Here is a 16,309-nt window from a genome sequence, read left to right on the forward strand (position 1 = left end):
CCAATGTCAGCATGGGTGAGGGATTGAGAGACATGGTGAGAAAGAAAAATATAATCAATACGGGATTGAGAATGGTGAACGGGGGAATAGAATGTGAATTCCTGACTGGTAGGGTTACAAATGCGCCATGCATCAACTAGGTTATGTTGAGAGATGGCGTGTGTGAAAAGCTTATGGGACTTGTTAGGGGTAAAAAAAGATTTGGAGTGTCTATCCAAAAAGGGATCCAGTGGCATGTTGCAATCACCTGCTAAAATAAAATTATCTTCAATACATTCAGTAATACGAGAAGCAAATGCATTCCAAAAAATAGGGTTCCCACCCGTGGGGGCATAAACATTAAGCAGAGAAATAGGTACACCTTTTGAAGACAATTTGACATTTAACCATCTACCATCGGGGTCAGCTTCAGAGTGCAGCACAGAATGAGAGAAAGTCTTTCGGAGTAGCAAAGCAACCCCATTTCTTTTGCCATCACCAGGAGCTGAAAAAACCTTTCCAACCCAACCTCTTTGAAGTTTAGCAGACTCAATATCAGATAAATGGGTTTCTTGCAGGAAGGCGATATCAACATTCAACTTAGCCAGATGAGAAAGGATTTTTTGTCTCTTAATGGGTGAATGTAAACCTTTAACGTTCCAGGAAACAACGCGTACTGACATTAAGAATAATTAGGAAGTGAAAATGAAAAGAAGGGATTTAAGAAAGCCTCAGAAAAGTAGAAAGATGAGAAAAAAAAGATAAAAAAGGAAGGGAAATATAGAGAAGAGGAGGGAAGAATGTTGGAAAACAAAAAGTTTCGTAAGAAAATGCAGTATAAGTAATAAAAGAGAAGATTCCGGATGAGAACAGAGGCTGTGGGAGAAGTGGAGAAAATTGATGGAGTAAAAAGGAAGAAAGGAAAAAGAGCCAGAGAGAGAGAGCAACAAGAAGAGCCATAACGAAAAAGTTGAGAAAGAAGAGGAAGAGATTGGAGCGATACGGTAAGATAACGGGATTGTGAGAGGGAAAGAAAGAAAAAAGCAAACCAGAAGGAAGAGAGGTCATTGGAGAAAAAAGTCAGAGGAAAGTATGTAGAAAGATCACTAGCAAAACAAGTAGAAGAGAAATACAAAATTGACCAAAAGAAGAAAAAAAGGAAGAGAATACAGAACGGAAGCATGGAAAGAACAGGTATAGGGAAACAAAACCGAAGAACAATGATAAAGAACTAATAATTAGAAAAGAAGAGCGATCAGATACTTACAAGGGTGGAGAAATGGGGGTACAAAATCTGGAAAGGAGGACGAAGGGGATGAAAACGGAGACGAGACGAGGGGGGTAAGGCCAACCAACGAAGGCGGGAAACGGGGCGACGAAACGTCCAACCAGGGAGACATGACGGGCGCTAGAGTAGGGATCTGCAAGAAGAAGGAAAACAGCACAATCAATTGAAGAGAACTATCACAATGAGAACATTGAAATAAAGACAAACATGTAAAAAAAAAAAAATTTGCAATAAGCTTCAAAAGAGGGATACTGGCAAAAAATGCCAGTCATGAATGAACCAGGTAAGTGCGAAAAACATCAAAACAGGGAGTCTGGCAAAAAAGGCCAGGAACGAATGAGCCAGGTGCAGGAATACCAAGCAGAATAACAAGAAAAAACAGGGATATAAACGGTAGCAGAGCGTCAGGAAATCCAAAGACAGCTATGCAAAAAGTCACGGAGGAAACGATGATGAAGGAACGGAGCTGGAAAATTCCATGTTGCCAGGACCGCAGGAGTTGAGAAAACTACGGAGGCGGACTGGATCCTCATAGGTCGTGGTTTTGTTGTTGTGGGTAACCTTGAATAAACAGGGGTGGAATAGGCCGTATCTAGCTCCAATAGATCGAAGTTCTGCCCTCATGTCCAAGAATGCTTTACGTCGACTTGCTGTGGCTTTGGCGTAATCTTGGGCGAAGAAAAGGGTGGAGTCAGACCAAGTTAAGCGTGGAGAGGCCTTAGCTGCTAAGAGTACCTTCAAAAGATCTGTGTATTCCAGAAAATACATAATGACTCCCCTGGGCTTCGCATTTGGAGAAGTAGAAGAGGGAAGTCGGCCAAGCCTATGGGCACGCTGGATGTTGAGCGTGGTGTCTTCGGGGAGATGAAGAAGCTTGGGCAAAAAGGACTGGAAGAAAGTGATAGGATCAGTCCCCTCGCAACCTTCCTTCAGGCCGTAAAGACGCAGGTTATTGCGCCTATTTCTATTTTCGAGGTCTTCCACCTGCTTCTGGAGAGAGGACAACTGCGCATCCATGTGGGGAATTTTGATGGCCGACTCTCGGAGAGTTGAGACAGATTTTTCCACAGTGGAAACTCTAGCGTCCATCTGAGACCAGTTGTCAGTGAGCGTTTGCAGCTTGGCATTAGTCTCTTCCATGTATGGGCGCAGTGCCCTAATCTCCTCAAGTAAAAGCTCCATGGAGATGGCTGAGGAAGGTGTCGTGGGAGAAGGGGGATTTTTCTTGAGTCTCTTTGGAGTGGTTTTAGAGGAGGTTTGTGAAGAAGGATCCATCGCAGACATGGAGTCACAGGCGTCGACGGATGTGGAAGCTTCCAAATGAGCTAGCGCTGAAAACAATTTAGAGTTTTTGATATAGTTGCGCTTGGGGATCTTTCCGTTATTATGCGCCATGCAAATGTGCGTTGAGAGAAGTGCAGAAGATGCACCAACAAAGTCTAGATATGCAAAAAACGGGCACTAGAAGCAGAAAGCGTCCAACAAGAAAAGCAGGAAGCTCAAAAAAGAGTCAGCGTGGACATATGAGCAGTAAAAATATCAAAGTGGCCAGAGGATAAAGTAAGCTCCTAATACAGAGCGCAAAAATATTGGCAGGGAAAGAAGCGCATAACAAAATGGCGCCTTGCTCTGAGGAGAATATGTAAAGTCAATTTTGTTCCTTTCATGGAGCCAGAAGTGAAAAAATAGTCACCTGAGGTAAAGTACATGTGGTCTCCATAGCCGCCAACAAGGTGAGGAAGAGTCAGGGAGCTGCGTTGAGCCGGAGAGCAGGCGCTGATAGAGGTCGCGTTGGTGCGCAGCTTCACGGCGTCAGACAAGATGGCGGTCGCGGCCGTTGCAGAGCCGCGACCGGGACGAAAATGCAAGCCTGCGAGAATAGGGGCTTCAGACCGCCGTAAAAGAACTCATGGCGGGACCCCGGCACCTTCCTATGTTCGGCGCTGTTCACCCGGTGAGAATTGGTTAGCGCAGTCCGCCTGTCAGTCCCTGTGCGGACGGAGCGCTACCGCCGCACCGCCATTCAGATCGGGCGCTTAGCCACGCCCCACCTTTTGATCTCTAAACATAGAGATCCTTTTAGCCCCTTCTTTGTTTGGCTTCTCACTTTTCATCCACTCGAGGTTGCTGCAGTTTTCTCCCAGGGACCTTACCGCAGGTTGTGTTGGCCTGCCCCCATTAGCACCTCTGCTTTGTTACTGCTCAGGTGATTCAGGTGATATATCTACCACCACCACAATTCAGAGGCTGCATGTTTTGTTCAGTGTTGCCAATGTTACTTTACATTTTCACCACTTGCACCTCGTTCCCCAGCTGCAGGGTGCATGGCCTGGGAATCATGAGATAATTAGCGCCTTTTTAAGTTTGAAAACACTGCAAGGCAAGGACTGGATATGCCAAACATACTGCTTTTTATATGGAATTGCGCTTAGTTAGCCTAACAAAGGTATTGTTGAGAGACTTATGTACGGTTGTGGCAGGCAAAATAATAAAATAATTACTCTATATAGCAGCAGCTTCCATTTTTTGTGTAAAAAGGAACTGATGACAACTGCTAATTATTACCCACTTCATTAGTGCTCATTTTATCGACTTCATAAGTATAAAGACTGAATATGGGAAAAGTTATTTCTACAATTGATGTATTAAACTACAAAGCTATTTACAAGCTTCCAAGCTGAGACTTGACTTCCGCTTTACACATGTTCTCCATAGAAGATTGCTATTGTTGTCGGGCATTATGACTGAATAAGATTTATATTCTGTAGCATTAATAAAAGGCTGCAGCTCAGTGAAAAAGCAATACTCGATTCATGGGCTTTCCTTTAAAAAACACACCTAATCTGGAACTTTGGTCAAATTGCTTGAGACTGTTATGTCTAGTTTCGAGTGAGCATTAAATCAGTTCAGGACTGCAGCTAACAATAGTGTAGCAGGGGCCAACTGCATCAGGGCCCACGGTTCTGTGGGGCCCACAGCATTACCTGCTATTGCTGTCTTTTTTACTGCCAAACCATGGAATAGTAGGCTCTTTTTCTGACTAGCATTAGGGCCCATGGCACCCTTGTTATGCCACTGAACCACTGGTGAATTTATCTTCAGATTTTATAGTTTGAGGATGAATATAGAGCTTATCTTCATGACTAACTCACATAGTACATGTCCTCTCACAGAGTGCATATCTCTGCAAATCGTATCGTGTAGCTTACTCCCCTCTCCTCCCACTGTCCATTATTGGTACTCCCTACCACCACCTCACCTCCCTCTGTCCGTTGTTGCTTCCCGCAGCTCGCTCATATTTGTTTCCCACCCCCTCCTGTTTTCTGTTCTTGCTGCTCCCTCCCTTCTCTCCAGCACCACCTTTGTGTGGCTTGTTTTGTTTATTGTCTTGTGTAAATCCCCTTTATGGCCCTCCCTTCTGCCACAAAGAAACATTAACAAAGTCTAATAGCTCTCACATAGATATTTGGTTTTCTTCATGGTTTTTAAAAATGTTACACAGAAACGTGGGCTGCTATGCAACATGTCTTAAAGCAAACACAAAAGCACTATGTTGCCATCAACACTGGCATTTGTATGGTGCTTTGTTTTTATTTACTTTAAGCCATGTTACACAGCAGCCAGTGCTGTTGTGCAACCTTTCTAAATAATCATTGACAATGCCTATAGCGCTTGCTTAGGTGAAACCTAATGCTTTTGACAATGCTTGTTTATCTTTGTCTGTGAGTGGCGGCTTTGTATTCTGCATAGGTTCACTTCTGTTCTGAATCTTCTGTATCGTACCTGTTTTTCACTGCCTTTAGCATTTGGTGGGACTTGGATGCTTCTGCTTTGATGCTGTTTCTGCACCTGACTATTGCGGTCATCTGTGCTTCTCTGTACCTGGTTGTCGCTGCCTTTAGCACTATTGTACTGTGTGTATGTTGGCTCTATGCTATGTTGCGGCACAGTACCTCTTCTTTCTGTCTTACCAGCAGGTTTTGGGCCGACTGTGACTGTTCTTTCTGTAGGGCTTCGGCCTCCTCGAAAGCCTTGCACTGGCTGAGTGGCACATTGGCTCCTAGGAGCAAGGAATGGAATAATCAGTTTGCTGGGCCTTGGAAACTGATAAGGGAGAGCATATTGTACTTTCGGCTGGCAGATCTCCTAACTCGTCGCCTTGTTACTTCGGTTCGAGGTAGTCCTAAAGCAGGGTAGGGCGAGGACAAGTCCTAAAAAAAGAAGTGGGGTCACTCCAAGTTAGTGGTGTCACCGGAAGTGACGTCACAAAATTAGCCCGTCTCCATCTGAAATGCGTGAATACATACATGATACAAGTAGAGGTATAATGCTGCAATAAGTGGCAGTCACTCAAAACACAAGAACACACTTTACACAGGACCCATTCTTCGGATTACATGGTTATTACAGACTCGGGCCATAGGCACTACGGGCATCTGTCGGGGTCCCTGGAAGTGACATGCTCGGCATGTAGACAGTGCAGCTCCTTGAAGCATTAGCGCCTCAGCTGTGCTCTGAGAAAGACTGGCAAGGGGAGGGCGCAAGGTGGAAGGGGAGATTTAGCCTGAGCCTCGGGTGCATTTGAAAGGCTATCATTCACGCACAGGTGCAGACTCGGGTACCAACTCCAGCTTTTGGGCAGGGGGGAATGTGTCCACCCAGTAAAAACCCGGTAAAATAAGTGGGGGGACACCGTCCACCCACGTGGTACCCCGACTCGAGCCCTGCTTCCTCCCTAGCCTGGTCCCATGCAAAGGGCTATGCCACACACAGAGCTCTGTAGAGCACGTCTTTATTCTTTAGAGTGCAACCGTTAACTAACTATGAGCATTGTGTCATCAGCTTTTTTAACCACATCCAGACACACCTAAACTATTACATCATTCTATGGAATCCATCAGGGTCCAAAAGGGGTCCAATATACATATTACAAGCCTTGACACACGGCACAAAATAGCCTAATAATATGCAGACTATTCTAACATCATCAATAACATCTCTTTTAATGCCCTTTGCATCAACCACCCGTATGTTTTCATGCATTGCACCCAACTTTTCCACAGAGGCCAAAATACCAGCATCACTCGTTATGCACTTTGAAGGCGCCCAGAAACCCACTGAAAATCAGTGTCCTTTATGACTTCATCAGGATTATGAAGCTCTACATAAAGATGCATAGGGAATATTTACTTAATTAACCATCGAAAAGAGATGTATGCCTCCCAAGGGGTATAGAAAATGCTGTATAAATTCCACTATAGTACAATGATAGGTGTTGTGCCTAGACACTGTCAAACTGCTAATATATGCAACTATGTCACAGGAAAAGAGTTTTGCATGCCATGAAAATTATATGAATCCTAAAGAACAAAAACAATATTTTAAAGAAACGGTGAAAGGTGCCTACTTCCAGATATACACGGCGAGGCAGCCTAAACTACACTAGCTGTATCCATTCAACACATTTCCTCCGGTGCCTAAAGAGTCTCAAGTCATGTTTCGCACTTTGCAGACAGTCCCTGGCAGTGATTTGCATCCCCTCACATGTTCCTGCTGTGCAAGTGTCTGCTTCAGTTCCCTTCTGGTCTCAGAAAGGTAAGCACGGAGTTGGCTGAATGGCAGCGGTGGGGGAATCCTGGGGGAAGACGAACAAGTGGGCTGCGGCTGTGGTCCTAAACTCTCCGTCCGCCGGCGGAGTGGGAGACTAATAGCAGGCTAGCGTTTTCTTTACAGATCATATGAAATGTGTTTAAAGACTAACAACGGTAAAGGGGGAAAGAGAGTGTGGTGTGTTAAAGCACAAATTTAGGTTTTAGGCAAGCGAACGCGTATTGGATGATATTTGTACAGGGAATCATAAACGGTGAATGTCGCCCCAGTGTTTCAATAACAAGATTACAAAGTTTGTTTTCTTGCCGTGAGGAGACAGCGTCAGTGTTGCATTGCATCTTGGAGATAACTAAGAGGAATCGGTGTTTCGTGTGCTCTGCACTTAAGTTCCGCTCGGGGAGGTGTCGTCATTTTTAAAATTTAATGGCAGAAGTTGGGAAGAGGTTATTGATAAAAACACTTTTTTTCCGTTTTACGAGCATGCATGTCAGAGCTGTCTCTCGCATGGGGTGTATGGGCTACGATGGACACCCCCGTGCCTTCGGTTCTGATTCCCAATAATTCAGGACTGCACCACCACTGCCCTTTCAGCACGAGAGGCGCCGGCAGTGGGGTCGGGGGAGATGGCTTCTCAAACAATATTTGTCGCCTCTTGTGTTTGTTTCAATGTTTTGCGATATAGAATGTAGTACTTTTTAATCTCTGGCGACGTTTGGCGTGCGGTACCACGTCCTTCACACGCACAGCCTCGCGCACCCACGCGTAAACAACATACCCACACACGCTACCCTGGATGTGTGAGGGACAGTGCCAGCTCCAGGCATTGTATAGATTTGCTGTCCTCGCCTTGCGCTGCATTTGCTAATATCGCTGGTCCGGTCCAGAGAAAGGGATTACTTTTGATATATTCCAATGACAAGCATTGATGTTTTCTGTGACTTTCCTAATGTAAGCGTCCCTTTAAAAAAAATATTTGTCTAACATGTGCAGTCTCAGCAGAGGGTGCCATAATAGCATAAAACTACACACACACACACACACACACATATATATATATATATATATATATATATATATATATGTGACGAAAAAAGCTACATGGGTAAGGACAAATGTAAGAACACTGAATTATACAGTTAGTGTCTTGGGAGAAGGCCGGGGTTATATGCAAAGTTATCAAATTTGAAATTAGTGATAGTGATTGACTAGGAGAGTCGTTACGTTTCTTCTGGTTCAGGTGTAAGTAGTGGGAGAGTAGTGTCCAGAATGGGTTCCTATAGGGTCTTTGTTAGGAGCAGCTACTTTTGGAGGTGTTCCGTATAGCCTAATATAGCTTGTCTAGTTAATAAACTCCCCAACAAGTCACTTGTCCTGTTAGCTATCCCTATCAGTTTACAGGTGTCTGTGATTCTCTGGAATTACTAAGATGTAAATTGTTAATCAGTGATCATGCAGTGCACTCAGTGACACGTCCTGTTTTAAATATACTGTGCTCAGAAAATGAGATTGCTTGGCCTCGAACATCCTAGCTGGTGATTCATGGAGACTGAACCTTTTCCCTAGCAGAGAAAAGGTCAGCCACATTTTCTAGAATGAATATGAATTATTGGTGATATTAAATTCCTTCTGCATATTGAATTATCTCCAGCTGGCTGCAAATGCTGACATTTGAATAAATACACATATATCTCTCAATTATAGTGTGTCCAGACCTCATTTGTACCAAGGACCTAGAGCATGACATTTAAACTGGCATTGTTTGTGCAGCAATTCTAAACTAAGTAATTGAGATATACAGGGTAACATGTTACACCTAGTACCCTATCCAATGACCACGGATCGTAGAATAGCTCAAACATATAGAGTGGTCTTCTTAAATGTATGTGACCATCAGATTTTTAAACTATGCGATGAGAAATAGTTTGTCTATACTTTAACATAGTTTTATTTAAATGTTCTATGTGATCTAATCTGATAAATGTACATATAAATAACGTTATTGAATTGCTTCAGACCATAAAACATAAATTCATGGCTATGTTTGTTTGTGTATAATATTGATATGTTTGGTCAGGAGAAATAGAGCTAAAGGCAGTTTAGCAAAGAAATGAGAAAAAGAAGAGGGTAAGGGGTGAAGGAATTTTAGGAGGACATTTTCTGAAAAAAAGTAACTGTGAATAGAGGGTTAACCCTCCTCCCCCCAGCGAAAAAAATAGAAATTAGGGTTTTAGATATCACGCCCCTTTTGGATTCTAGTATTTTAGTTTAGACTAAATGACATATGTATAGGTATACTTCGTTAACTTCTAATCTTGGAGATATGCATTATTCGGGATAGGGCTTTGGCGTATAAAATTACCTTTGGAACCTATCCTTTTTTTTCATTGAACCAGTTTTTGTATGTTCGAGGTCCGCATTCACGCGGGAAGCAGGTAAAATGAACTTTTTGCACTTTCTGCTCATTGTGTAGCAGTCCGAGCCAAGAGTCACAGTGCAGAATGCATACGTTCAAAACACAGCAAAGAGTTCCACACTGAAGTGCTATTGCGTGAAACTAGACGCTTAACTATGCCCGCTGTTAGTGTTAGCGGACGTGGCTGGGGTTTAGCAGATGCTGTCGTCAGAAGCGGCAGTTTCCAGGGTCTGCCCTGCCTCCTGCCTCGGGCTGAGGCAGCCACTGAGCTGTTTACTCCCCGGATCCCTGGCCGAGCGCTAATGAACCTACCATCCTGCCGCAGCTGCAGTCACAACAAGCTGCTCCTTTTAACGTGAGGTTAACCCCGGCCGGGAGCTTCCTTTGCAAAATCACCATAGCTAGAAGAACTCAGATGGCAAAAATGCGCCCGGGGCTGGAAACAGAAAATGAATACTGCCAGGCAAAGGGGCAGTGTTAAGGGAGGGGCCTTTCTCTCTCAATTGCATCGCATCTGGAGTCACTTCAGAGAAAAACAATGTCTGCAAAATGAAACCTTAGTGAGCTGAATTCTTTCCACAATATTTTTCTAGGTGGTGTGTGTTTCAGCAGGGTGGGGCCGTGCTGTACAGATGTCCGACCATCCACGGCCACTTTTCATCTTTTGTTTTTTTGCTCTTCAGAAACAAGGCTTCCGGGTGAACTTTGCGACGTGATGGCCCAGTCCTGACTGCACATCACACCGAACAGACTGTGCTGAAATGGACTATGGACACCCATGGTAGGTCCTGCGCAGTTGTCACCAAGGGGGAGGGGGGCTCTTCAGAAGGTTTGAGGATATGGAAGGAGCGTGTTCCTTAGCTGGGCCTATGTTTTTAAATGTTTGAGCATGACTAAACGCATGAAACATGAGCACCATGTCTTAAATCCGTTTTTATACAAGCATGTCATGGATAATTGCCCCTCATGTCTCCTGAAGGCATGTTTTCAGTCTTGAAAAGTGTTCCACAGCTCACGCCTGCTTGTAGAGGAGCCACAACCCTCTCAGTTTTGGTTTGGTACAGTTTATGTACTCAGATTATTACAATTTGTGGAACTGGATTAAATACATTGTTTTGATGTTTATTTTAGTATTGAAAAATGGGCTCATCACTCCCACCAAATACAAGAGTTTGGTTAATTTGCTGCTTTTGTAAAGAATCGAAGTCCTGGATCTATCACTCTCAGTCAGCCATCATATTTACATTCCTGATTGTGTACACATCTTCAATGCAGGGTGCGTGGTAATCGCATTCTTTCAGAGCAGCAACTAACCGTAGACTTAAACTCTTGTTTACTGAGAACACATCTTACACTACGTGCAAATAACATGCTATGTAAAGTAAACAAACCCTGGCAGCAACAAACCCGTGGTACAATAAGTATTTAGCACATGTACTGAAAGTGCCATGGTTATTCTTTCTTCTGTTCTTCACCTTAGATCTTGAGCGCACCAGCCCAGAACTCTTCTTAGAAGCCACCTGGGCGTTCCAAAGATATTCTGCAAATTCATGAAAAGTCTATGCCATTTCCTGTGAACCTCAATTGCACCATTACTTCAGCTAGACGTTTCTGTATTTTTAGAATGATACGCAGGGCTCTGAACGTCATGATCAAAGTGTTTCCCTGCAATGCAGCAACAAGAAACAGTGCACCACACGAAGGAGAATAGGAACCGGTGCCAAATGTAATTAGAGTTTGTGCATTAGAAATTTAGAAGTGCTTCAGGAAGTGTAACAATCTCAGAACTAGTTAATAACCTCTGGAGTTACATTTTCGACTCAAATATCACATAAAATCGGGGGAAATGTTCACATATTTCACTTATCCTGTAAGTACTGCACTTTGTTTGCAGTTGTAAGTTTATGAGTAGAAGCTAAAATATGAGTGTGTTTAGGAGAAGAGGAAAGGTTATAATTAAACCTTCCCAATAGGTTTCCTCACTGCACACATGCTCTTACAATGGAGTAAGGGTGTAGATTAAGCATGAAAAATGCCCATAAAATCCCACAATGTACTTGCCTGTAGGAGAAGGCGTTTTCCAATTTAGAAAAAAAACAGAACTCAACTGTAATAACATATTACAGTTGAGTTCTGATGTCACAATCCCTGCAAGTAGAGCCAGCAGCCGACGGGATAGGGAGGTCAAGTCATGGAGCATAGTTAAAGCAGTCGTTTAAAGAATGAAAAAACGAAATGCTGCTTTTTTTCTTCTCTGTTTTTCTGGCTGTAAAGTGATAATCAGAAAGTAGATATTTAAGCTATCGTGTTTATTTATTTTTTGTACTCCTTGGGTAATTTTATAAAAGTGAGAATCTTTCTGTATGTTTCTACAAATTCCAAGCTAGTGCTCTTTTTTATTCCGAAACACCCCAGCCTTTTATTAAACTAAATATAATAGCTTTTTGCAACAAATATCTAACAGCTTTTTTGATGTTAAATTTTACATTTGAAATTCTATTTTTATTGTTCATGTTTACAAACAATCTTTTTCTTTCATATGAAAGTGCTGCACAGCAAGAATTTAAATGGTTTGTGGGAAAGGTGATGGTGTGACAATGTATTACATGAGATAATGTACTCCCTGCAGTACATGAAAAAGATAATGCAAGTCACCCTGGAGCTCCATAACTTTATAAAGGAACTTGGACTTTGGGCTCATTCCTCTGTATGATCATGGAGCTCCTCTCTGACTTGCAAAATCCGTCTATCCTTTTAATGTTTATAATGTGCCACAATACCTCTGGTTTAAGTATGCTCTTCTTTCCGTGGCAGTGCTGAAACTGTTGAGTCTAACCGAATCCTATTCCAAAAAGAACTTCCATACCATGCACTTGTCACACCACTCTGGTCCGCAATATAGCAAGAGTTTTAACCGCAGGCCTGATACTGGTGTAATTGCTTTATTTCAATCCAGTTGTAAAAAGAGACACCTCAGACACAATGTATTTTGTTTCATTTCCCTGAGCCTTGTTCATGGACGAATCCGATTAAAACTCTTGCTTTGTTTCAGACCAGAGTGGCGTCTTTCAGGTACATAGCAAGAGTTAATTTCCCACACACTGAGGCCGCCCTGGGAAGTTCAGAAGCCAGCCAAATGGAATTTGACTCTATTTTCGTGATATATAAATGTACTCACACTTGTCTAAATATATATATATATTTGTCTAAATATATATATATATATATATATATATATATCACGTTGTTAGTCCCAAGTTCCTGCTAACCGGCGATCCTTTTGCGGTGCGTTTTCCAACGGCAGGACCACGCCGTTTAAATATTTCAACAACTTCTGGAAACCAGAAAAAGAGGGTCGCACTCACCAAAGGTACTCATTTCAATCAAATTTTCTTTTTTATTCCAATTTCATTTCAAGTAAACACTCCAAGACAAGGCAGACAAAGCCGACGCGTTTCGCAGCAGCCGCTGCTTGATCACGGCATGATCAAGCAGCGGCTGCTGCGAAACGCGTCGGCTTTGTCTGCCTTGTCTTGGAGTGTTTACTTGAAATGAAATTGGAATAAAAAAGAAAATTTGATTGTGCGACCCTCTTTTTCTGGTTTCCAGAAGTGCATTTTTATGGCACTATGTCATTATTTGCTCTAATGAACTGAGGGCGTTTCTTCACAGTGTATTAGGTGGATATGATTCCTGTACATATAGATTATAATTCTGCCATGTCTAGGATTTCATTTTTCTTCATTCAGAATGTATTTCTGTTGGTTAGAATGATTATTGAATTTTCTGCTTAATGAACTCTTTATATGAACTGCTTTACATGCTTTTTATTATGGATTCCACGTCATTATCATTTTTTTGTGCACTTTTTAGCTAGTGAGTCTTTTCACTATGTTTACTGTGAAGTATACAGAAGGCGTTCACCATTGGTAATTTTTGTATTGTCCTATTTTTGTTTTCACTATTTAAATGCACTGTTTGTTCCTGGCGCGCTTTGTGAACAAGCTCCCTTGTGGAGCGAAACGCGTCATCCTTATTTCAATAAATCGTCTTCCCTGCTATCCATTCTTGGATTCCTGATATTTTTGAGGCTGTATTGCATTGCTGGGCGTCTGGCTTCTGAGGTCTGGACCTGTTTGGTTCCGCCATTATCGGACGGGACTTGGACTGCTTCTTTATATATATATATATATATATGAGGTATGTAAAGCTCCTATTGTCCACAAGCGCTGCAATTCGCCACACAAACAAACAGGAACCAGCGAGACCCAACTTCAGGTGCAAAGTTATTTTATTGTTTCAAAACCCAGCACCAGTCCGCCACGACGCGTTTCGGCTAAAGATAGCCTTGTTCACATGACAACGTCACGAGGGCTGGCCACCCTTTTAAAGTGCATAATCGCCATCACATGACATAGAAATGGAAAAGTTACTATAATGTCATAAAGTAACTCACACATACTTAAAATTGCAGCTTGAATGCTGTTAGTTTGCACACTATTGCACATATTTAAACAGTGTCAATATATTTCTGTACACTTGTTTGTAAAATACAGACTAAAACCCCAAGATGATAAAGCTCCATAAAGTCCAGAATATCCAACATTTCATGTGTAAACATTAGATGACAATGGTTAATCAATATTTACTAAAACCTCCAAAAGACATATAAAAGTTAAAAATATAAATATTTACACTTAAAACCATGTCCTAATGATGGAACTAACTCCTGGGTTTATGTGTAATTGACCACACTAGCAGCTAAGCTCATATAAAGGGTATACAGTACAGTTAATTAATGTGCAAAATAGCAAGGTTTGTGCAACGTATTTCTATATGTACAGATGGCAAAAAAGTGCTACCATATAAAGTGCAAAATTGTGAGTAGAATCATTAAATGTGATTAAAAATAGTTACATAATAATTCAGAAGGCGTCCAGGGTGCATGATAAAACTCAATGTCCAATACAGCTACAGATAGGCATTCTAACCCAAGGTTACATCTCTCAATGGACAGAGGTTATTATAGATAGGTGTGGCAATCCTCCCCAGTATTCAGGCCCTGTGGCACCTTAGTATCCAAAAGAATAATATAGCGCGTTTCTAATTTGCGCAACAGGGACTCTCTATCTCCTCCTCTCCTCTGGGGAGGAACACAGTCTATCACATAATATGACAAGAGGGAAGCATCTTTCCCATGGCACTTGTCAAAGTGCCTAGCCACTGGGTATGAGGGGTCAACGTTGCATATGGCTCGTAGGTGTTGAAGGATGCGCTTGTGGACCTGGGGCCTCGTACTACCCACGTATCTTAGCCCACATGGGCACTCCAAAACATAAACTGCAAATTCTGTCTTGCAGTTGAGCTTATGTTTAATCTTAATGGGGAATGGCGACAGTGGTGTTTTTACTTCTGTTTTGCTAACGCCATTTTTACAAGCCTTACAACTCGAACACCTCAAAAAACCCTTGCTCTCATTTAGCCAAGTTCCCGTTACCACCTCAGGGCTGCTGGATACCAGGCTGTCTTTCATCGACCTCACTTTGCGGTAGGCTATGCTGGGAAATTTAGGAATAACTGGACCCAAAATAGGATCTTCAGACAATAAGGACCAGTTCTCCTTAATAATTTTATAGATGCTGTTGTGTTGGTTGCTATAACCCATAATCATCCTTATCACCTCTTGCGAGCCCTTGACCCGTGGTTTCAAGTTAGTCACTCCTGAGCCCAGGAGTGAAATTCTGTCCATTCTGTTTGCCTTGAGAATTGCCACATCTATAGCTTCAGATTTGTAACCTCTGAGAAGGAAGCGCGATTTACAGTGGAGTTGTGCCAGCCGGCACTCTTCCTCACTGCTGCAAATCCTCCTGACACGTAGCATCTCCCCATAGGGTATGCTCCGTATCAGGTGTGCAGGATGATGGCTCCCGGCATGCAGCAATGTGTTGCCCGCCGTAGGCTTGCGGTGCAATCCAGTTTGAAGACTGCCTGCCTGGACGTAAATCTCAACATCAAGGAACACTATAGAAGTTGCACTGATACTGCTGGTGAACCGGATGTTAAGATTATTATCATTCAGTTTATCTATGAAATCAATTACCTCCGTCTCAGTGCCCTCCCATACAAAGAACAAATCATCAATATATCTTGACCACAGTTTTACTTTGGAGTTCATAGTGGCAAAATGTTCTTGCCAGAGGACCTGCTCCTCCCAGTACCCCATGTGTAAACAGGCATATACATATTTATATACTGTCTCTTTCCAACACTCTGGTACTCCCAGTGCTTAATTTGAGCCAGTGGTTTCAGGTGCTGGGCACCGGTACTTAACTGTTAACGCCACACTTATGACAGTCTGCCACATGGTGGCACTACTATTCTGATTTGGAGATGAGCTGAACAATTGTTGTTTATGAATACAATATACATAAAAAAATACTAATACTTGCCTCCCCAGCTATTCCTTTATCTTTGGGGCCCTGGAATAATCTGAACTGTCACACGTGTAGGCAAGAGAGATGGTTAGTAATTGTTTTGGCAGCTTTAAATGGTGCAAGCTGCAGTGGCCTTCAGGTCAGGGCCCTGGCACTTATTATTTTACAAATTAAGCACTGGGTACTCCTTACTATCCCTTATGTTTACCCACCTTTAAACCTTAAAAAAAATTCTTAAAACAGTTATTACTTCTACCCTTTCCCAGCCCTGATCCCTAAAAAACCTATTACTACCTCGTACCTTTACCTATCCCTCACCCTTAAAAAACCCTTTCTACCCCATACCCCTACCCATCCCTGAACGGTAAAAACCTTGTACCCCTTACCCTTAAGCATCCTACTTCCTAAAAATTTCTTTTAAAACACTTACTACCCAGTACCCTTACCCACCCATAAACCTTAAAACCCTTTAAAGCCCCTACAAACCTTACCCCTGCCAGAACTCTTAAATCCCTTTTTTTGTAAGAGGCATAATAATTATGCCATTAAAAGCATGCTTCGTAAAGTACTGCATAGTGAAGTACC

At 42.5% G+C, this 16,309-nt stretch overlaps 1 protein-coding gene across 2 annotated transcripts in view; it reads left to right on the forward strand.

Moving 5' to 3' along the window:
• The first annotated feature begins 9,721 nt into the window (after positions 1–9,721).
• TMEM100 (transmembrane protein 100) overlaps positions 9,722–16,309 on the forward strand; it is a 121,593-nt gene continuing 115,005 nt past the window's right edge. Inside the window, exons 1-2 of one of the 2 annotated variants that reach the window (XM_078654408.1) lie at positions 9,722–9,850; positions 9,974–10,071. In XM_078654408.1, the coding sequence (XP_078510534.1) occupies positions 10,052–10,071 (20 nt within the window). In that variant the 5' untranslated portion in view covers positions 9,722–9,850; positions 9,974–10,051. The remainder of the gene's footprint in view (positions 9,851–9,973; positions 10,072–16,309) is intronic. The other variant, XM_078654409.1, reaches the window with a different exon arrangement.

The sequence above is a fragment of the Lissotriton helveticus genome, chromosome 7 (assembly GCF_964261635.1).
Source record: "Lissotriton helveticus chromosome 7, aLisHel1.1, whole genome shotgun sequence".
Taxonomy (NCBI): Eukaryota; Metazoa; Chordata; class Amphibia; order Caudata; family Salamandridae; genus Lissotriton; species Lissotriton helveticus.